General features: G+C 40.3%; 1 protein-coding gene across 16 annotated transcripts in view; it reads right to left on the bottom strand.

Annotated features, from left to right (window-relative positions):
* Positions 1-23,483, bottom strand: part of LOC138164389 (exonuclease 3'-5' domain-containing protein 2-like) — a 69,067-nt gene that overhangs the window by 3,287 nt on the left and 42,297 nt on the right. For 14 of the 16 annotated variants that reach the window (XM_069092156.1, XM_069092157.1, XM_069092147.1 and 11 more), the window contains 4 exons: positions 20,983-21,089; positions 20,153-20,288; positions 17,049-17,405; positions 14,391-14,605 (listed from right to left, as the gene is read on the bottom strand). In XM_069092156.1, coding sequence (XP_068948257.1) covers positions 14,391-14,605; positions 17,049-17,405; positions 20,153-20,288; positions 20,983-21,089 — 815 coding nt within the window. Of the gene's footprint in view, positions 1-1,956; positions 11,673-14,390; positions 14,606-17,048; positions 17,406-20,152; positions 20,289-20,982; positions 21,090-23,483 lie in introns of those variants that run through there. The other 2 variants (XM_069092158.1, XM_069092159.1) reach the window with 2 other exon arrangements.

The raw sequence follows: 23,483 nt of genomic DNA, 5'->3' as shown, positions 1-23,483 counted from the left end.
TTTTTTGAGGGGGGAGGGGAAGGCAATTGGGGTCAAGTGACTTGCCCAAGGTCATGTAGCTAGTAAGTGTGTCAAGTTCTGAGGCAAAATTTGAACTCAGGCCCTCCTGACTCCAGGGCTCTATTCCCTGCACCACTTAGCTGCCCCTCACAACAGACTTTTGAGCTGTGGCAATCCTGTTGTAGACATGGAGCTTCCCCATACCACCAAATTCTAGACTTTGAACACTAAGCTGATGGGTCCTGCCTGCTCTAGACAGAGTGACCTCACCCTTTCTTCCCAAGAAGCAGCATCTCTAGAGCCTAGTGGCAAAATATGACAGCAACTTAAACAATAAAATATGAGGCCTTTCCTGTATTCATCTGATGGGCAACCCATTACTCCCAGGTTTACTGCTTAGCTCATGGAACTATGAGGAATTCAGAACTCTCAAGTGTGAAAGTTGGATTGTTTAGGGGAATGGGAATTTAGAGTGTTTCTTCTGAATGAGAACCAAAATCAAATTAACATTGCCATTGCTATTGGAAAGTGCTCTCCAATCAACCTCCCCTTTGACTGCTTTCATGATCCTTGTGATTTCCATCTCCACTACTCCACTCTTTGCATTGTCTCTCTCTATTTAATGCGAGGTCCTTGAGGTTAAGCAATACTTCACTTTTGTAATTGTATCCATAGAGCTGGGCATATGGTAAGCAATTAAAATGTATTTTTCATCAATCCAATAGATTTTCCTAATTTTATCTCTGAAATAAATTGTCTTTTTTCTCATCACTACAATGTTATAGGTGATTGATTACTCCATTTTAATTTTTAAGGAATTATTTTCTTCAGTGAGCTTTTGGATTTCCTTTTTCATCTGGCCAATTCTGCTTTTCAAGGTATTCTTCTCATCGGATTTTTTGGGCCTCTTTTGCCATTTAGACTAGTCTATTTTTTTTCTTTTTTTAAAAATTATTTACTTTTAGTTTACAACATTTAGTTCCACAATCTCTTGAATTCCAAATTGTCTTCCCCTTCTTCTCCTCTCCCTCCTCTCCATGGTGGCATGTAATCCAATATAGGTTCTACAAATACCTTCACATTAAAATTAGTCAAATTGTAAAGAAGAATTATAACCAATGGAGCGAACAAAGAGAAAGAAGCAACAGAACAAAACACAAAAGAGAGAGCAAGTAGTTTGCTTCAATCTGCAATCGGACTCTGCAGTTCTTTCTGTAGATGTGGATATCCCTTTCCATCATGAGTCTTTAGAAGTTGTCTTATAACCTTGCATTGCTGAGAGGGGCCCAGTTTATCAAAGTTAGTTGTCACAGATATGATGTGTCTGTAATTGTGTACAAAGCTCTTCTCACTCAGCATCAGTTTATTTAAGTCTCTCCAGGTTATTATGAAGTCCATCTGCTTCTCATTTCTTATAGCGCAATAGTATTCCATTACATTTATATATCACAACTTGTTTAGCCATTCCTCAATTCATGGGCATCCCCGTGATTTCCAATTCTTTTCTACCATAAAAAGAGCTGCTATAAATATTTTTGTACATATGTATACTTTTCCCACTTCTATGATCTCTTTGGGATACAGCCCAAGAAGTGGTATTACTGGGTCATATGCATTTTTTTTAATAGCCCTTTGGTGATAGTTCCAGATTGCTCTCCAGAATGGTTGGATCAGTTCACAACTCCACCAACAATGCATTAGTGTTCCAATTTTTCCACATTCTCTCCAGAATTTATCATTTTCCTGTTTTGTCATGTTAACCAATCTGACTGGTGAGATGTGGTACCTAAGAGTTGTTTTGATTTGCATTTCTTAATAGTCACTTAGAGTATTTTTTTCATATGCTGATAAATATCTCTAATTTCTTCCTCTGAAAACTGCTATTCTTATCCTTTGACCATTTATCAATTGGGGAATGACTTGTATTCTTATAAATTTGACTCAGTTCTCTGTATATTTTAGAAATGAGGCCTTTATCAGAGACACTGGTTGTAAAAATTCTTTCCCAGTTTTCCACTTCTTTCCTAATCTTGGTTACATTGGCTTTATTAGTACAAAAACTTTTCAGTTCAAAGTTATCCATTTTGCATTTCATAATGCTATCTCCTGTTTGGACATAAATTCTTCTCCACAAATCTGACAGGTAAACTATTCCTTGCTCTCCCAGACTGCTTACAGTATCAGCCTTTTTATCCAGATCATTTAGACTTTATTTTGGTGTACAGTGTAAGATATTAGTCTATGCCCAGTTTCTGCCACACTATTTTCTAGTTTTTCCAGCAGTTTTTGTCAAATAGTGAATTCTTATCCCAGAAGCTGGAGTCTTTGGGTTAGTCTATTTTCTTCAGCATTTTTTTGGTTGTCTTAGCAAGCTGTTGATTCATTTTTCATGCTTTTCTCGCATCACTCTCATTTCTCTTCTCAGTTGTCCCTTTGCTTCTCTTACTCGATTTTCAAAATGTGTTTTGGGCTCTTCCCATGGCCAGAGGCCAATTAATATTTTTCTTGGAGGCTTTTGATGTAGGAAATTTGACTTTGTTGTATTCTTCTGGCTGTATGTTTTAATCTTATCACCAAAGGAAGATTCTATAGTCTTTGTTTTCCCCAGACGGCTCATTTTCCCAGTCAATTACTTGACTTTTTAACTCTTTGTTAAGGTAGGACTCTGGTTCCACTGTGGAGGGTGTACTCTCCCAAGCTTCAAGGGTTTTGTGCAGCTGTTTTCAGAGATATTTCTAGGGACTTGTACATTTTCAGTTCTTCTCAAGGTGGTATGATCTAAGGAGAGGTATTTACACCTCTCCTGGCCTGTGCTTTTGTCTGCAAGTGACTACAAGCACTCTTTTCTGTCTTGGAACTGTGAGAATTCCCTCTCCACTACTGCCATAAGTTTAACACTCCTCCTTGCCCCAGGACTGCGATCCAGATCCAAGCACTAGCAAAGCAAGAGAATACTGCCTCATCACCAAAAGAGATCCTTGCAATCCCCTTTTGATCAGTCACCTGATACCCAGACCATTTGTGGGTCAAGAGCTCTAGAAGCCACTGCTGCCACTGCCCCCAGGTTGGGATTGAACAGTACTCCTCTATCACTGATTTCTGACAGATCTTTCCCATTTACCTTGTAAACTCTGATTGGTGTTTATGGGTTGAGAAGTCTGGAAACTGCCACAACTGCCAATGATTCAGTACCCTGGAGCCTGTTTTATGTTCACTCTGGCCTGGTCTGTGTTCATGCATTTTGTGCTGGATTACACTTCTCTCTTAGCCTGGTGCAACAGACCTTTCCTGTCCACCTCCCAAGTTGTCTTGGGCTGGAAATTTCTTTCACTCTGTCATTTTGCAGGTTCTGTTGCTCTAGAATTTATGTAGTCATTTTTTTTTACAGGTATTTAGAGGGGATTAGGGGAGATCTCAAGTAAGTCCCAGTTTTTCACTCTGCCATCTTGGCTCTGACCCCATAAAATTTTAAAAAATCTATTATACTAATTCTGACTTGGTCACATTTCTGCTCAAGTCATTTGCTTTTGTCCTGATTTTTTTTTTTTTTATTATAAGGATGGCTTTTAAGGAGAAGAAGGATGTGTGTGTGTGCAAGTGTGTATGTATGTAGGTTGTTGTTCAATTGTCATTTTGGGGGTTTTCTTGGTAAAAATAGTGGAATGGTTTGCCATTTCCTTCTCTAGTTCATTTTACAGAGAAGGAAACTGAGGTAAATAAGGTTAAGTGAACTGACCCAGGGTCACAAAGTTAGTAAGTATCTGAGGCCAGATTTGAACTCATGAAGAGGAGTCTTCCTGATTCTAAAACCAGATGGTCTGTCCACAGCAAAAATAATAACTCAATTTGAATAACTGACTGTCTTTAATCCTAAAGGCAATTTAATGGTCCCTCAGGTCTAAGTGCTCTCATCCTAATAATAATAGCTAGTATTAATATAGAGTTTTGTGTAATTATCTCATATGATCCTTATAACAACCCTGTGAGGCATATACTATTATCAACCTAATTTCACAGTTGAAGAAACTGAGGCAAAAAGGTTAAATGACTTGCCTAGAGTCATGGAGCTTGTGGATGTCTGAGACTGGATTTGAAATCAGGTTCTCCTGACTCTAGACCCAGTATTCTATCCACTGTTCCTTAGCAGTCTCTGCTATGCTTTTCTAATTTAGAGAGTTTATATTACAAGAAAAATCAGGAGTAAATCGCTATCATTCTGAACCCCTAGGATGGCAAATTTCTGACATTTAGGCAAAGGTTTTGCTCTTCACCTTAATGTACAATTATATTTATCTCTACTACACCTGACCTCTTTGTGATTAAGGCAAAATGCAATCATCATTGGTTTGGCTTCCCCGTCCAGCAGATGGGGAGTTGGGGGGGGGGAGGGTCACAGGTTTATGCCCAGTGGGAATGCCTTTTGGATCTAGCATGGTCAATACAGAGATGGAAGGGAGTAGTTCTTTTATCTGAATTACTACTTTTTTTTAATCTTATAAATTGTTAGTGTAAAGACATTTTATTGCATTGTTGGTTCATAGAAGTTTCAATTCAATCTTGAGCCTGAGTGCCTGGACTGGCCCGAGTTAGGCCTCCCTCCAAATATTCAGTGTGGTTGGTAGGGATTGTTTGCAATAGTTTAGTGGTTAAATTCCTTGCGAAAGAACAGGTAGGGTGGTATGGAAGAAATGGTTCATGGGCTAATTAAATAGCCAGATACAAAACTCTACAGCTGTGAAGGGTATATGCCAACCCCTTCATTCAACCCCTATATGCCAACGGAATATGGCCAAATATCCCCTGAAAAATATTTCTGAAATACTTTGCAAGGGATTGTCAGCATGAGAAATGACCTGTGATCCCATTCATCTCTATGTAACTATCTGAAAGGCAATGTTTCTCATTAAGAATGAAGTTTGTTACACAGAAGGCTAATGGGAATGAGAAAAGTGGCACAGTGGGCCTGGAGTTAGGAAGACCTGAGTTCAAATGCTGCCTGTATGACCCTGAACAAGTCACTTAATTTGTTTGCTTCAGTTTCCTCATCTGTAAAATGGGGATCATAATAGCATCTACCTGGCAGGGTTGTTGCAAGGATCAAATGAGGTATCTGTAATGTGCTTAGCACATAGTAAGCACTATATAAATGTTAGCTATTATTTCTAAAGTTCATAGGATCATAAATTTGGAGGGGGTCTTAGAGGTCATTTAGTCCAACCTCTTCATCTTATAGATGAGGAATGTGGTCACACAGTCTTAGTAAGTGGCAGAACTGGATTTAAACTAAGGTCCTCTAATTCCAAACTCAGTATACTTCTAATTCTACTACACCAAGTCCCATGAAATAACTGGCTGAGATGGCAGTCCCCTAATCTAGCAAAGCTATCTTCAGGAAACCAAGGAAGACAGTTACCTTTGTATGCTACTCTGTTTAGAAAGGCAGTGGATAATTTCAGACCCAAAGCCCTCAAAAGTGAATTGTCTATAATTACCGTATTTCCCCGAAAATAAGACCCATCCCGAAAATAAGCCCTCCCCTTACTGTGTAAGATTCCTCAAAAATAAGCCCTCCCCCGAAAATAAGCCCTATCGAGATTGCTACTGTAGTGAAGGTGATCCCCTGCACTACACGCTACATTACGGTACCCTCTGTATGCACCGTCCCCCCCCTCCCCGAAACGCAGGCTGCGCTCCGAGCTGCATCCAATCAGAGCTGCAGCAGTGAGCGCATCATCCTGTTCTTCCCCAGTGATTTGCTTATTGAATAAAGGTACATTTTTTTGTTCACATTTACCTGTTTATTAAAATTGCTGTCAATGTTCATTAAAATAAGCCCTCCCCTGAAAATAAGCCCTCTGGTGTTTTTCTGTCCAAAAAAATTAATAAGACAGTGTCTCATTATCGGGGAAACACGGTACCAGTATAATGAAGAGGAAAGCAAAGAAAATAACTAGGTTTTCTATTGACAAGAGAAAGCAAGGTTAGAAAGCTAGTTTGGTTGCTGAAAGTGAATTTCAATATATCTCAGCCACCCTCCTCAAAAATTTTGTCTTCCCTTATACACTTCCTCCTGCCTGCCTCTGAGAGACCGCTAGGTGATGCAGTGGACAGAGTGTGCTGAATCTAGAGTGAAGAAGAACAAAGTTCAAAACCAGCCTCAGACAACTAGTTATTATGACCCAATTCTGTCTGCCTCAGTTTCCTCAACTGCAAAACGGGATAATCAGGGTGGTTGTGAGAATCAAAATAGATAAGTGCTGAGCACAATGCATAGTATGTCCTAGGTGCCTAATAAATGCTCATTTCCATTCTCCCTCTCACTTCTCAATCCTTTAAAATGCTTACCAGACTCATTTCCATACTGTTTTGACAAGAAAAAAACAAACTCCTTTATATGGATCTTATTTTTTTTTACTGGTATGGAGTAGCCTTTACTTCATCCCAAAGAAATTCATAAAATGCATAAGCAATTAACAGTAGGTCACAGAAGGCAGCTGGTGGTACAGTAGATGAGAGCACTGAATCTAGAGTCAAGAAGATCCAAGTTTAAATTAAACTTCAGACACTTAACTAGGTAAGTGGAAGTCACTTAACCTTTATTTGTCCCAGTTTCCTCAACTATAAAATGGAAATAATAATGGTGCCTACCTTGTAGTGTTCTTTGAAGGATCAAACAAGAAAATATTTGTTAAAACACTTAGCCTGGCACATAGAAAATGTTTATTCCTTCTCTCCCCTCCCCATAGGCAACTAATATGATTATTTTTCTCTGATGAATTCCTCCTTTCCTCAGGGTCATATAGGATTAGAGGACTATCCTGTGGTTTGGACTATTCTCAAAAGGAAAATGAATTTGTGGTTTGCTAGACACATCAACTCCCTCAACACCTTGATGTATCCCACTTTCACCCCAGAGAAGAATACAGGAAATCTAGCCTTATAGAACTATCTTGAGGCTTGGACTTCCCCAGATGTCCGATAAATGGGTAACTCCCAGTGAGTTCCATTTTTAAGCCCAGGATGAAATTCAGGCCTTGAGTCATATGCTACTGTCAAAAGGGCTCAATAGTACTCATGGAAGAAAAACAAATGTGGAGTTATTATCAAGGGAACCTCTTTCATTTTCCCTGCACTGCCTGAAGATTCTTTGTACAACTTTGAAAGCCCATCTCAACTTGGCCCCAACCTATCTTTCTAGCCTTTGTGGAAGCATATTAACAAACAAATAAAACCTTTCCTTTTCAGCAAAACTGAAAATATAAATAGCATTTTCTCTCATCAAAAAGTCTTTTCCAAGGGGCGGCTAGGTGGGGCAGTGAATAGAGCACAGGCCCAGGAGGACCTGAGTTCAAATCTGGCCTCAGACACACAAAAAAACTAGCCGTGTGACCTTGGGCAAGTCACTTAACTCCCAACTGCCCTCCAAAAAGCAAAAAAAAAAAAAAAGTCTTTTCCAGAATTCCCTGTCTGAAAATGGATTAGCCAGAGAACAATAGGCCTTTCTTAGGAAAATGGATTAAGAAAAATAATTAATTTTAAGGTTTGTGAATGAACCCCCTAGCATCAAAAGTGCCTTCTTTGGTTATTCAAAAGAAATTGTGATATTTGATAATGATAGAAACAGGGTAGTCCTTACCACCCTATAAGTCAATGAAGGAATTGTTTTAGAATGTTAATTCTCAAACTATTTTAATCTTTACGATCTTTTCCTTGTTCAAGGTTCCTATAAATGTTACCTCAAATTTTCTTGGGATAGAGTCTTATCTGTGGGCATTAGGGATGGGGCAGCTGCCATGGGACTATGCCAAATTTGGCTCTCTCTCTCTAGGCTAGATAAGTTTAGATATAAAAATAATAGTAAATGAAAACAGTTTCTGGCAGACTTGTGCCTAAATGCACCAGAACAATAATATTTTTTTTCTTCAGCATCTCATAACACATTATCTTACTTCCTATTATGATCCAGTCAAACTGGTCTCACTGATCCTCACAAATGGCATTGTCTTATGTGCCTTTGCCCTGTCTATTCCTTATAGCTGGAGATATATTCCCTGCCTCAGAGAATCTCTTTTTCTTTAGGACCCTCCCTTCTTTCATGAAGTTTTCCCTGATCCCCCAACAGTTAGTGCCTGCCCGCCCTCAACCACCTTTATTTAAATTTTGTATTTGTTTTGTATAAATGTACATGTTATATTAGAATGTAAACTCCCTGAAAGTAGGAATTGTTTCATTTTTTTTTTTGTCTTTGTATCCCCAGGGCCTACCAATGTCCCTGGCTAAGTACCTGCTGAATGACTGAAAGTAAACAGCATTATATGTGACAAAAGGAAACAATTTGATTTATCAGTCCACAAACTAGGCTCTGTCTCATTCCTGGCACATAGTGAGGGCTTGACAAATGTTTATTGATTGATTCCCTAATCTTACTTATACTGATGGATTGGGGAAGCTGTGTGGTACAGTGGATAGAGCTCTGGACCTAAGTAAGGAAAATATGAGTTCAAATCTGCTCTTGGACATTTTTACTAGCTGTGACCCTGGGCAAGACAATTAACCGCTTGCTGCCTCAATTTCCTCATTTCTAAAATGTAGATAGTAATAGCACCTACCTCTTAGGGTTATTGTGAGGACCAAATGAGATATTTGTAAAATTCTTGGCACATAGTAAAATATAAATGTTAGTTATTATTATTATTATTATAGTCTCAATTATTACTAAAATTACTATCCACTTGGGAGATTATCCATAGTAAACAGAGAATTTTAATTAGGCATAGCCCTGAGAAAACTGCAAAATTCACAAGTTAGAATAACTCCAATCTTTTTTCATTTCCCCCCACTTCTTTTTTGGTAACTCTCTTCACCACCATCACCAATCCCCTTTCCTGAATCTATAGAGTTCTACCTGATACCTCCCTTACACGCCCAGGTTCCTGCAATTTAGATTTTCCTTCCTCTTTACTTCAGCAAAATTAACCTGCCCCGGGTAGAGTCAAGATGGTGGAGTAGAAGTAGGACCTCCGTGTGGCTCCGGCTCCCACCACCTCCAATTCATGTAAAAGGGGACTCTAAACAAACTTTGGAGCTACAGAACTCATAAAATGACACAGAGAAGCTAACCTTCCGCTGAGGGCAGCCCAGCAGGCCGGTAGAAATCGGCCAGCGCAGTGCTCTGGGAGCCAAGCCCAGGCCCACACTGAGGATTTAGCCCCAGGACAGGCCTGACCAGCTGCTGGCTGGAGGGACCCTAGATCACCAGCTGTGGCCATTTCCAGAATTATCAACACATAGATGCTATGGATAAAGTGAGAGGTCAGTGCAGTGTGGATTTTGGGACACAGTAGTTGGGAGTGTGTAGACTTTTGCCCCGGGGGAGAGAAGCTACTGAGGGCTACAGGGCAGCTGCTGCCATGTGACAGCTTCAGCTCCTGGCCTGCAGACTGTAGGGGGACCAAGCACCAGTCTGAGGGGTAATTGTTCTTGCTTTAACCTGCTTGGATCTGGATTGCAGTCTAGGGTGGAGGTCCTGGGGTATGTGTCCAGCTTGCCAGAGCCTGTGGAGGCTTCAGAGAGGGCACCCAACTAATACCTCTGGCAGCTGAGAAAACCCCAGCATTTGGTATGAAGCTCCCCTCTCTGGTAGCAGAGTCCTACTGTGGCAAAAAGCCCAGGGGTCAAGTGACTGAGGGGTGACATGACCAAGCAAAGGAAGCAAACCAAGCAGAGCAATCCAACATTAGACTCCTATTTTGGGGACAAAAAGGATCAAAGCATGGAACAGGAGGAAGACAGTGAAGTCAGAACTCCTGCACCAAAGGCTTCCAAGAAAAACATGAGCTGGTTACAGGCCATAGAGGACCTTAAGAAGCAGATAATAGAAGTGGAAGAAAAATGGGGAAGAGAAATGAGAACACTGCAAGAAAATTATGAAATGAGAGTCAACAGCCCGAGGAAAATAACACCTTAAAAAACAGACTAACTCAAATGGCAAAAGAGGCTCAAAAAGGCAATGAGGAGAAGAATGCCTTAAAAAGCTGAATTTGCCAGATGGAAAAAGACTCTCAAAAGCTTACTGAGGAGAATCATTTCTTCAGAATTAGATTGGAGCAGATGGAAGCTAATGACTTTATGAGAAATCAAAATACTATTAAACAGATCCAAACAAATGAAAGAACAGAAGGCAATTTGAAATATCTCATGGGAAAAACCACTGACCTGGAAAATAGATCCAGGAGAGATAATTTAAAAACTATTGGACTACCTGAAAGCCACGATTAAAGAAAGAACCTAGAAATCATCCTCCAAGAAATTCTCAAGGAAAACTGCCCTGATGTTTTAGAACCAGAGGGCAAAATAGAGGTTGAAAGAATCCACTCCCCTGAAAAAGATCCCAAAAAGAAAACTCCTAGGAATATTATAGCCAGGTTCTGGAATTCCCACATTAAGGACAAAATATTACAAGCAACCAGGAAGAAACAATTTGAATATTGTGGTAACACAATCAGGATAACCCAGGATCTGGCAGCTTCTACACTGAGGGATCAAAGGGCTTGGAATGTGATATTCCGGAGGTCAAAGGAGCTGGGATTAAAACCAAGAGTCACCTACCCAGCAAAACTGAGTATCCTGTTTCAGGGGAAAATATGGTTATTCAGTGGAATAGAGGACTTTCAAGCATTGTTGATGAAAAAACCAAAAAAAATTTTGAATAGAAAATTTGACATTCAGATACAAGAAGCAAGAGAAGCATGAAAAGGTAAACAGGGAAAAGAAATCATAAGGAACTTATCAAAGTTGAACTGTTAACATTCCTACATGGGAAAACAATAATTGTAACTTATGAAACTTTTCTCAGTATGAAAATAGTTGAAGGGAATATATAAGGGAAGTTGGAAGCACCCACTTTTGAAAAGGGACGGGATCAAAGTAGAGAATAGAATAAGCAGGAGGTGGGATAGGAGGGAGGGAAATATAGTCAGTCTTTTACAATATATCTACTATGTAATGTTTTGCATTAGCTACACATGTACAACCTATACTGAACTGCTTATCTTCCCAGTAAGTGTGGGTGACAAGGGAAGAAGGGAATGAATCTGGTATTCAAAGTTTTAAAATCAAATGTTTAATACATATATATATATATATACTTATATATATATATTATAATTAATACTATTTTACATGTAATTAGGAAATAAGTTATACAGGCACTGGGGCATAGAGATCCACCTGCTCTACTGGAAAAGTCAAAGGGGGTATGGGAGAAGATATGGGAGAGAGCAGATTGGAGGAGGGGATATTCAGTGGGACTGCTATTTTGGGGCGGTGGGTAGGGGAAAAATTGAGAGAAAATTTGTAACTCAAAATCTGGCAGAACTGAATGATGTAAATCAGAACTTAAAAGTGACCATGGCCAAATCACAATTAGAGTCTCAGTTTTTCCATTTTGCACATGACAAAATTTGAGCTTGGAGCCGAAAGAGAGGTAGATTTCACTTAAAAATAATGAAAAAAGCTTCCAAAAAATTAGATTTGTCTAAAACTGTAATGAACTGCCTCTTGAGGTAGTGAACCCTCATCACTTCAGGTCTTCAAGTGGAATTCATCAGGAATTATATAAAGGGTCATCCTATGCAGGTAAGGGTTGCGTTAAGATTTCCAGCTCTGAAAGCCTGTAATTTTACAAACAATGATTTACTGAAGTAATATAAATATAAGTAATGTAATATCATTCCATTTAACGATGTTATAAATCAATATAATAGCACATGAAACAATGAACTCAAATTCAATGCGAGTTTTCCTATTTCCTATTTTTTGTCTTTACTTCTACCACCACCACTAATGATGATAATAATAGTGCCCATTTGTATAGCGCTTTAAGATTAATAAAATGCTTGACATAAATCCTCTCACATTTGATGTTTAGAGTTTTCTAGAACAAATGAGCCATATGTAGGCATGACACAAGTAATTTAAAACCTAGGGCTTCCCCTGAATCTCTTAATAAGGTGGAAGGCAATGAGAAGAAAGTCATAAGAAGAAAATCAACGGCAAACCAACATCAGAAGCAAGAAAATAAGACATGCTTAAAGGAAGCGGAATGGAGTTTGTCAGGTACTGTTAGGTACCTATAAGACCTGTTAGGTTCCTATAAGTACCTATTAAAATTTCTGTGAAACAGGTTTTGCCATCTGATTGTCTGTGAAATGAATAAAGATAAGTAATTTATGAGTGCAATATTCCTAAACTAATCTATTGGTGTTTTACTTTTCTGACCCCACAATGGAAAATTAGTCATTGCTTCTCTGTCAAAGAGAACCCAGTTTTATCTTTTTATTTAAATGCAAAAAACACAATTTCAAAAGTCATGAAAATGGAAAGAGGTAAGGGAATGGGGGGAAGAACAAAAGAATAAAGTGGAGAATACGAATATAATAGGAATACATAAAGGAAAAGGCTCTGTATCCACAAAAATTATGATCATGGAGACAATCTCCTATTAAGTGTTTTTCTGTCAGTGTGGAAAATGTGTGGGCTAGATAAGACCCAGTCTTTTTCATGAAGGACTTGGTTTGGTCATGGAGACAGGAGTGATGGAATGTCAGTCTTAATGACAGGTTGCTAAGATGGTTCAGGATAGACTTACTGAATAAGGGCTGCAAATCTGTGCAATTACCATTGTCCCGAAGAAAAGAGGTTGTATAGTACACAGACCCAGGTTTTCTCTCTCCCTATGGCTGAGTAATCTCTTCTGGAGGTAAGGAACACAAATTCAGCCCATCTTCCCACTGTTCCCTAATACCTTCAATTATCAATCCTGCCCCAATTCCTTTCTTCTCCACACACTGATCCAAGACAGCATGCCCACTGTAACAAGGACCTGCGTAATTTCTTCAGCTAATCATGCTAGTATCAGAGTGACTGGTGCTATCCTTTTTAAAGGCTTTTCTATTCAGGTCCCTGGAAGTGCCTATTTGGCTTCTTATGGGGCTCAAGAATGTGTTCAGAAGCAGGCAGAAATGCAGAGGGAAAATGAACATCAATTTGTTGTGATGCAAATGTCCAGGTAAGTGTGAGCACTGAAGGAAAGATAATGTTATTAAAGCAGTGGTTGTATGTGTATATGCACATGCAGTTGCGGTGAACATCTATGGGACTGGATTTCAAACTCCCCCACTCCCCAAAATTTACTCATAAACTTTTTGAAAATTAAGAATCTATGCTCTATTAGCCTTAAATTTAGAAAAGGTTTTATTTGTCAATGTTAGAGCAACCATCACCAACAAAGGAGACAATTACAAAATGATACTTTTTGTTAGATGCTGGTCACATATTTCTTTCTAAGCCTACTGGGAGTCAGTGATCCACACCACAAGCTTTCTTGGTAAATTAGAAAAATATATAATTAATAAGTTGCATTTTGGACACTTATCAGTATCATATGTAGTTTATCTTAGGGTTCTAAACATTTACAGCCTGACAGAACAGCTTAGAGGTAAGTTAGGGGTTAAAAAGATGTCAATGTTGCAGATGGGGTCGGGGGTGAAGGATGAGGAATGATGCAGGAACTTTATGCCTTAATCCTGAAAAGGGAAGTCTCTCTACCAGAAAAGGGCTGCATCATTAACCTGGCTGGGTCATGCATGCAGGGAACAACATAATAAGAAAAGCAAAGTAAATTATTTAGGTTATTTCCTGATGTCTGCAAGGAGCCATACCCATGACTCCTACCCCTTCTTTCTGTTCTCCCAACTGAAACACTCCTGGCCAAAGAATAATTCCCTTCCAGCACCAGGGTGGAATAAGGTAACAAGAAGTTACTATTTTGATCTATGGTACCCTGAGAGGTCACATAAAAGACCCATTCAGAATGGGCTGCTTGATTTCAAGACTGAATTTAAGATAATGAATCTGGGTCCCTCAGGAAAAGATTTTTCTTCCCTTTCAATTGTGAAGTGATCACCTTTCTATACCTGACAGCTCCCTCTGAATAAGGACCAAAGAAACCAGAGTTGGAATAAATGGATTAAAAACTCTAGGCAGGTGTCCCTCATTCTCTTTTTCTTGTCTCCAGGAGGTAAGGGAAGAAAAATCCAAACAAAAGTCTCCTTTGTCCACTAAAATAAGAGCAAGTAAAACACAGACTGATCTCACCAACTAGTATTCAGAAAACCTTATGCTATCCTTAGGAAGCCCTGTCCAGCTACAGAAGGGGACTCACAAGAGGTACAGATTAGTTTTACCATAGGAAGCTCTGATATTTTGTGCTGCCCCAAAATGGGGGATTGGGAGGGAGAAAAAGGGAAGGCACCTTCCCCCCCAACTTCCCCATATAGCCCCAAGGTCTCTTTCTGTTCCTTCCATCTCTTGACAGGAGAGAAGCTAACCTGACAGCTCCACCAGCAGATTATCCCCATGTTTCCAGAGTAGATTTCGATGACTGTGGTTGACTGACCACTGCTGGGGCAGATGCCTGGGTTTCATGGAGTCCAAGAAGTGTTGGCGCCAGCGACACTCCAGCTGCATGAGGGAGCTCAACCCACCTTTTGCATGGCACTGTACCACCTTCAGCGCATGGGAAACATAGCTCTCATTGGCAATCCTGCCAAGACACAAGGCACAAAGCTAGCATGATGGGAAATCATGTCAACCAGAGGGCAGACAGGGGGTGAAAACTGGGCAGTGTGTCAGTTTTACTAAAACTGCTTTTATTTTCCTCTCTGTTTTTATTCTTTGTTATAAGGGGCAGCTCTCTAGGAAGGAGAGGGAAATGAAATATCTGGAAATCAAAGTGACCAAAAAAAAACCCAAAAGAGATCAATAAAACTTTTAGAAACAAATTATGGTGTTAATAAAAAACTGTTTATCTTCACTCTGCAGTGGATTTTCAGACCAGGAAGATGCCAGCCCACTAGACCCCTAGTCTATCCATTTTAGACAGTATTCTATGAGTTGTTACTCTGCCTACATATACTCTATTGAGAATCCAGTTTGGACTGCCTATGCAGTGTACAAAATTACAGTCCATTTCTATAGGTTCACAAATCATATACATAAGAAGCATTTCAATCTTGACATCTTCAATCACGTGCTAGTGAATGAAGAGAATAATATCTGTCACCTTCCTACTTTATAAGAGTGTCTTAAAGATTAATGAGGTATTACCTGAAAAGGAATTCCATTTCCTTCAAAAGAATACCCCATGGGGCAGCTAGGCAGCACAGTGAGTAAAGCACCCACCCAGGAGTCAGGAGGACCTGAGTTCAAATCCAGCCTCAGACATTTGACACACTTACTAGCTTTGTGAACTGGGGCAAGTCACTTAACCCCAACTGCTTTGCCTTCCCCCCTCCAAAAGAAAAAAAAAAGGAAGACTATCCCAAAGAAGCACTCTCAACCTCACCTAAAATACAGTACCTCTCCTGCAGACTCCAGGGCTGCAAAACCTCCTCCTCAGCCCACTCCAAAAATACTCCCTTACCCAGTGGCACTAGACTCCTTGCTGTTCCTCAAGCAAGACATCCTTTAATTCACAAGTCTTAGAAAAGTCAATGTCTTCAAAGTTTTTGTAGATATTTTGTCACAGCTCTTTCAAAGCTACCACTAACTCATCTCTGTCTTTTCTCAAATAGCTGTTCTTCTCAACTGCAAATATCTTGACCATCTGAGCCAGTAAAGATGAATTTGGGGGACAGGTCTATAGATGGAAGAAATTTTATGATGGAACTCATCATAAACTTAGTAAAAGAAGCTTGTCTTTCATCTTATTTAATCTCTATGGAAAAAGGAAAGCATTCAGGGGTGGCTAGGTGGCGCAGTGAGTAGAGTGCTGGCCCTGGAGTCAGGAGGACCTGAGTTCGGATACGGCCTCAGACACTTAACACACACACACACACAAAACTAGCCGTGTGACCTTGGGCAAGTTACTTAACCCCAATTGCTCTCAAAAAAAGAAAAAAAGAAAAAGGAAAGCATTTGATGATTTAAAAATTTTTGCTGACATCTTGTTTCTTTATCTCCTTCATTTCCAAATATATCCTCTTCCTCTCTCCTCTACCCAGAGAGCCACACATTGTAACAAAAAAAGGGGGGGGGGGCAGAGTAGAGAAAGCATTTCAACAAAACCAACACATCAACCAAGGCTGACAATGTCCCATACCCAAAGGATTCCACCTCTGTTAAGAAGTGATGGAGGGGGTTGGCTAGGTGGCACAGTGAATAGAGCACCAGCCCTGGAGTCAGGAGGACCTGAGTTCAAATCTGACCTCAAACACTTACACACACACACACACACACACACACACAAACTAGCTGGGTGACTTTGGGCAAGTCACTTAACCTCTAAATAAAAACCAAACAAACAAGAAGTGATGGAGGCTGCTCCATTTTCAATAGCTCTGATTCAGTTCCAATAGCTGTGCTATATTCTATCAAATGGTTAAGTCATTTTGGTTGTAAATGCCTTTACTTATCTATTCATAAATTGGTAATGCTATCATAAGTTATTTATAACTGATCGTGAGAATTTTAAAAAATGAGACAGTAGATAAAAAGATACTGAAATACTGACAGAAAAAGGACTGTGTAAATGTAAGATGTTATTATTTAAGGAAATAATAACAACAAGCAGCAAAAGAAAAAAAAACACAAAAAACAAGCAGGAACATCATTAGGGTTCTGGAGGCTTAGAAATGTAATAATTTTAAATTTTGTGCTACTGAACAACGAGATTCAGTAGGGAAAGCCAGTAACTAAACTTGGAAGAACTTTGATTTAACTTTTTGAGTTTTTTATGACCTATTGTACCAACTGAAATACTTCTAAGATCTACAAATAAAAAAACAAACAAGTAAATTCTATACTAAAAGATAGTAGTATAAGCATCTTATACTCAATAGTGTAAGTATCTAGATACACATATTTGGTGTAATCTACATATACCTGTGTAGGTAATTCCCTTTCCCTAACTATAAAAGCAGGTATCAGTAATAAGGTTTTACTTTAAGGAAGTGCTTCCCCCATCTAACCATAACTTTAAATGGTACCTGGTTTCCAAACTTGCGGCTTCCTTTAGTATCAGGTCTGTGACAATCTCTGTTTTAAAAAACTCCTTGATTCCCTGTAGGAGTTCTTCTTTGCGGTAAGCAGGTAGGTTCTTGGCATTGAGCAGGGCCCTAGCCCCAGAGCGAACTTGACGGCGGAATGGGTCTTCTAAAAAGCGTAACCCCTCCTCAGAGCCAATGGGGGCCCCACACTCTTCCGCAAGTTGTTGCCTGAGGTTGTTGTCATAGTAATTTGAAATGGCATGGCAGGAGGTACACAGGAGCAACACATCATGGGAATTGTGGTCCTTCATCTGAATGGGGAAGTGTCTCCGGTATTCACGGGGAACTACGTTCTTCCTGAAATGAGGCCCCCATCCCCAAACACATGCACTATTGATATGTAAAACACTATCATTCCAGAATCCTAGATTTCCTCATCTGTAGCTGGGTCAAAGATAATCTAGAGGGACTAGATGTAGTAGTGAATAGAGCACCAACCCTGGAGTCAAGAGGACCTGAGTTCAAATCCGGCCTCAGACACTTAACACTTACTAGCCCTGTGACCTTGGGCAAATCACTTAAACCTTTATTGCCATGCTTTCCCCCCTCCAAAAAAGCAAAAAAAAAAAAAGAAAGGTAGAGAAATGGATACTATTCTGAGCTCTAACTCACAAAGAAGCCTTGAGCAATTCGCAGCCAATAAACTGCTACTCAACATTCCAGTATGGGGTAAGAGAAGAACAGACTTGGAACTAGGAAGACCTAGATTCAAATCCCGACTGACATTTACTAGCTAGGCAACCATGGTCAAGGCATTTGCCTCATTTGTAACATGAGGGTGATGCTTATGGTATCTAACCTCAAAGTACAAAATTGTGAGGAAAAAAAATGAGATGATTATGTTAGATGTTTCGCAAACTTTAACGTACTATAAAATTTCAGATGTAATTATAACTACCCTACCAGCAGGTTGGTCCAAATTACAAATAACATCCTCTCTGATTTCATTCATTAATTACAGGAGAGCTATGTAGGTCAATGACAACAGCTCCTTGACAGCAGGGGCTGGCTGGTTTTTGGGGTCTTTTTATCCCCACTGCCTAACATGGTGTCTTATATGCACTTAATAAAGGCTGCATGAGCTCTCTTCAGTTGTCTGTAAGGTGCTTGGTTCTTCTTCGGAAGCTAAGGCCACATTGGGGTGAACCCTCACTTCAGCCGGCGACTAGCACCACTACAAACAAGCCTCTCCTCATCTGTCTGCTGAAATGGACATCTCTGAGCTTGCTTACATCTACTCTGCTCTCATCCTTCACGATGATGAGAGGATAAAAATCAATGTCCTCATTAAAGCAGCAGGTGTAAATGTTGAACCATTCTGGCCTGGATTAGTTGCCAAGGCCCTGTCCAATGTCAACACTGCAAGTCTCATCTGCAATGTAGGAGTTGGTGGACCTGCCCCAGCAGCTGGTGGTGCTGCCCCTGCTAGCACACCTGCCCCAGCTGAGGATAAGAAGAAAGAAGAAGCAAAAAAGAAGAATCCGAGGAGTCCGATGATGACATGGGCTTTGGTCTGTTTGACTAAATATTTTTTGTAACATTAAATAAAAAGCTTAACTAAAAAAAATAAATAAAATAAAGGCTGCATGAACTAGAGAAAACACTCGGTGAAAGAAAATGTTTTCTAGTGGCCTTTGACATATAGGGAAGAAAGGTGAGAAGCTATATGACACGTTGTGGTTTATCCTTTGTTCTCAGAGGACGACCATGACATCAGAAAGATGACGGTCCTATGGACCTTGCGAGTGAATTGGATTTAAATGAGGGTGGGCTGTGCAGCCTCACTTTCCCCTCTGAAGCCACCTGGGTCCAGTGGCCAGTTATAACTATTTGGTACATATGATAAGACTAACATCCTCATTCTGAATTTTCTTTTTAAATATCACTTTTTTCAGAGCACGGCACACAGAGTACCACAATCTCTTTCTGCAAAAAGGAATATCTGACTGCTTAGCCCCAGAAGGCAGAACTACTACTAATAGGCAGAAGTTGCATGGGGGAAGATTTGGGTTCATGAATGGCATTTTTCCAAAATCGAAAAGGTTACTTCATGAATTGGTACATGCCCCATCGTGAAGACTGCATGATGGCAATATCACAAGGGGAATTCATGCTCCAAACAGAGGTAGATTTCAAACTCTCTTAACTTTGAGAGTCTATGAAGCAATTATATCCTGGGCTCTTCAAAAAAGAAAGTTTCTTTCATCTGGGGAAGAATTTACTCATTAAGATTCACTGTTATTTTATAAGATCAACTATCTTAGGGGCGGGCCAGGTGGCTCAGCAAGTAAGAGCATCGGCTCCAGTGTCGGGATGACCCGGGGAATCGAATCTGGGCTCCGACACTTAGCACCACACCCAGAAATAACTGGCCGTGTAACCTTGAGCAAGTTACTTAACCCCGAATGCTCAAAAAAAAAAAAAGATCAACTATCTTTTGAGAAATTCTATGATAGCCACAAATTTCTGTCTTGGTTTTCAGGTAGGGTGAAAGTGACTTGTGCTGGGTCATACCACAACGCTAAGAAGAAAACATCTTTTGATATCCAGACTCAACTTCACTGTCAAAGGATATATAAAAACTCTAACCTCAAAAGAAATTATCACCCCGAATACACTAAAGTAATATGGGAAACCTTTTTGAAAACAAAATTCAAGACTCAAAATGCTTTCAGGATCACTCCAAGGAGAAGCAGATGAAAAGGATGTGAGAAAGAGGATAATACAGAGGGAAGCTGTCCATTATTTCTTTTCTGAATGAAGGGAGGCTTAAGGAATACTTTTAATCTACTTCAAGGACTTCTTTCCCTGTGGTGGACATAAGAGAAGTCTCCTACTCAAGAAAGGTGACATCAGCATGAGTCAGGAGCTAGTTCCCCAGATGAAGGGAGGGCTTTGCAACTCCATGAGAGATCTGGAAGCTACCAGGGACAAGACTATCAGCTGTTGTTGACAGTCTTGGGAAAAAGGATATAATTCTGCATTCCTACTAGACACATATAACTTCATTTGTGGATCAGAGGCCCAGGAAGGCCCAAACTCACCGTATATAGGATTCTCTCTTGCCACATACTACACAAAGGTTCTCCTTAACCATCAGATAATAATCTTTTGGTGATTTAGGCCGTCCTGATGGTTCAAATTGCAACTTGACCACAAAAGGATCTTCACTCACCAGCTCTTCAAAAAGAAGGAAGAAAGAAGCTTTAGAATCTGATTACCTGCCTTACAACCTGCACTGCCATGACACCTTCAGACTCCTAGGCATTGCCATCTGATGTGGTAATTAACATACCCTATGGACTCCTAGGCATGAGCCCCTTGAGAGCAGGGACTGTTTATCCTTTTTCTTTGTATCTCTATCATTTTACGATTATAGTCCTTCATGTATAGTGCTTAATCAATGCTTTTTCATTAATTCACTGCCCAGTGAAAAGCACAATATGTAAAAGATTATATCCTTGAACGTAGCCAGGAGCCCATATCTGGTTCTGAAGTCCCAGGCCTGCCCATTTACTAGGACACTTTCTTACTGACATTTCTCTACAGAGGTCAGGTGTCCACAAACCAAAATTCTAACACTTCTTTTTTCAGGTACTTCAAATCAGTTTTCCCAGATAAATCACTTGAGATATCATAAGGTCAAATAAACTTTAGTAACTCTGGGGATAGGTTTACATAAAACAATAAGGGCCAAAAATAATACAGCTAAACAAGAAAGAGGTAAGCCCACATTAGCAATTATTTCAAGACCCCTCTGCATATCTTCATATTTCTTTTTCCTTCCTCATTTTTCAACAATCTGCCTCAGGACCACCCCCACCCCCCACCTCATTCCTGGGTTATATATCAACTGAGCACCTGGATCTCCTACCTCCAATGCCTTTGTCTAGATACCACTGAGCTTTCTTTCTATCACAAGTGCAAAGGGGTTGTCCATCAGGAGCATGTAAGAAGCAATTGTCATAGAGGGGGGATTTTCTGTAAGAAAAAACAAAAAAGGCACCCACTGAAAATCACATTCTAGGTAAAAGTTTTAGTTGCTTTTGCATGGACTCCTTGGAATAACATGGATTGTTTCTATACACTATCACAAAAACAGAATTCAAGAGAAGAGACTACAGTAGTCATCTAGTCCAACTCACCCCTGAATGGAAACGCTATTATAAAATCCCTGCTAAGTGGTCATCTGTCCTCTGAGGCTCAAAGACCGAACTGACTGCCTCGGGAAGCCACCAATTCCACTTCTGGACAACTCTAATTGCAAGTTAGACCAAATACGCCCTTCTATAACTTCTACCCACTCGCTATTCCTTAATCTGCTTTCTGGGGACAAAACAGAGCAAGCCTAATCCTTCCTCCATAAGAGAACCCTCAAAATACTTAAGTCAGTCATCATGTCTCCTCCCTAACCCACTTCTACTCCTCCACTCTCCTACTATGCAGGCTAAACATGCTCGGTTTCTTTAAATAATCCTCGACATGAACTCGAAGCTCTCCCCCATCCTGACTGCCCTCCTCTGAACACTCTCCAGTTTATCAATATTTTTCTTATAATGTGGCACCCAAAATTAAATTTTGAATGTGCTCTGACTGAAGAAAAATACAGAACCCTGTTCCTGGACAATATGCCTCTTGTGAGTTTTTTTCTCTGCCACATCTACTGACTTTTCACATTACATCTACAGTCCGTCCACTATAACCCCAAGATCTTTTTCAGAAAAAAAATTATAAGTATCAACATAGCTTTACTGGTAAAATAATTAAGGCCTCTATAATAAGAGTTCTGGGGAGTCAAGAAGAAACAGGACCTCCGCGCAGCTCCAGCTCCCACCTTCCCCAATTCATGTAAAAGGGGACTCTGAACAAACTTTGGAGCTACAGAAATGGCAGATACCCACAAAATGGCACAGAGAAGCTAACCTCCCACTGAGGACAGCCCAGCAGGAATTGACCAGCACAGAGCTCTGGGAGCTGAGCCCAGGCCCCATGAGAAGAGGTTTTAGCCCCAGCGAGGGCCCGATCAGCTGCCAGCTGGAGGGAATCCAGATCACGAGCAGCTGTGGCCATTTCCAGAATTATCAACACATAGATGCTAAGGACAAAGTGAGAGGTGAGGGCAGTGTGGACTTTGGTACCAGTAGTTGGGAGAGCTACCACTGAGACTCCGTGGCACAGTGGCCCCCACATGGCAGCTTCAGCTCCTGGCCTGCAGAGTAGGGGAACCAAGCAGCAGTCTGAGGGGTAATCACTCTTGCTCTAACCTGCTTGGATCTGGATTGCAGTCTAGGGTGGAGGTCCTGGGGTATGTCACCAGCTTGCCAGAGCCTGTGGAGGCTTCAGAGAGGGCACCCAACTAATACCTCCAGCAGCTGAGAAAACCCCAGCATTTGGTAAGAAGCTCCCCTGTCTGGTGGCAGAGTCCTACTGTGGCAAAAAGCCCAGGGGTCAAGTGACTGAGGGGCAACATGACCAGGCAAAGGAAACAAAGCAAACAAAAGAACCCAACATTAGACTCCTATTTTGGAGACAAAAAGGATCAAAGCATGGAACAGGAGGAAGACAGTGAAGTCACAACTCCTGCACCAAAAGCTTCAAAGGAAAATACAAGCTGGTTACAGGCCACAGAGGACCTTAAGAAGCAGATAAGAGAAGTGGAAGAAAAATTGGGAAGAGAAATGAGAACGATGCAAGAAAATTACGAAATGAGTCAACAGACTGACTGAGGAGAATCACACCTTAAAAAACAGTCTAACTCAAATGGCAAAAGAGGCTCAAAAAGGCAATGAGGAGAGGAATGCCTTAAAAAGCTGAATTTGCCAGATGGAACAACAATCTCAAAAGCTCACTGAAAAGAATCATTCCTTCAGATTTAGACTAGAGCAAAGGGAAGCTAGTGACTTGAGGAGAAATCAAGATACTGTTAAACAGATCCAAACAATTGAAAGAATAGAAGGCAATGTGAAATATCTCATGGGAAAAACCACTGACCTGGAAAACAGATTCAGGAGAGATTATTTAAAAATTATTGGACTACCTGAAAGCTATGATAAAAGAAAACCTAGAAATCATCCTCCAAGAAATTCTCAAGGAAAACTGCCCTGATGTTTTAGAACCAGAGGGCAAATAGAGGTTGAAAGAATCCACCAATCACCTCCTGAAAAAGATCCCAAAAAGAAAACTCCTAGGAATATTATAGCCCGGTTCCGGAATTCCCAGATCAAGGAGAGAATATTACAAGCAGCCAGGAAGAAACAATTTGAATATTGTGGAAACACAATCAGGATAACCCAGGATCTGGCAGCTTCTACACTGAGGGATCGAAGGGCTTGGAATATGATATTCTGGAGGTCAAAGAAGCTGGGATTAAAACCA

Source organism: Petaurus breviceps, unplaced genomic scaffold, assembly GCF_028583685.1.
Source record: "Petaurus breviceps papuanus isolate PSGF00001 unplaced genomic scaffold, PetGlider_PUasm1.0 189, whole genome shotgun sequence".
Classification (NCBI taxonomy): Eukaryota; Metazoa; Chordata; class Mammalia; order Diprotodontia; family Petauridae; genus Petaurus; species Petaurus breviceps.
Note: the sequence above shows the minus strand (reverse complement) of the source record. Positions and strands in the feature narration are given on the sequence as shown.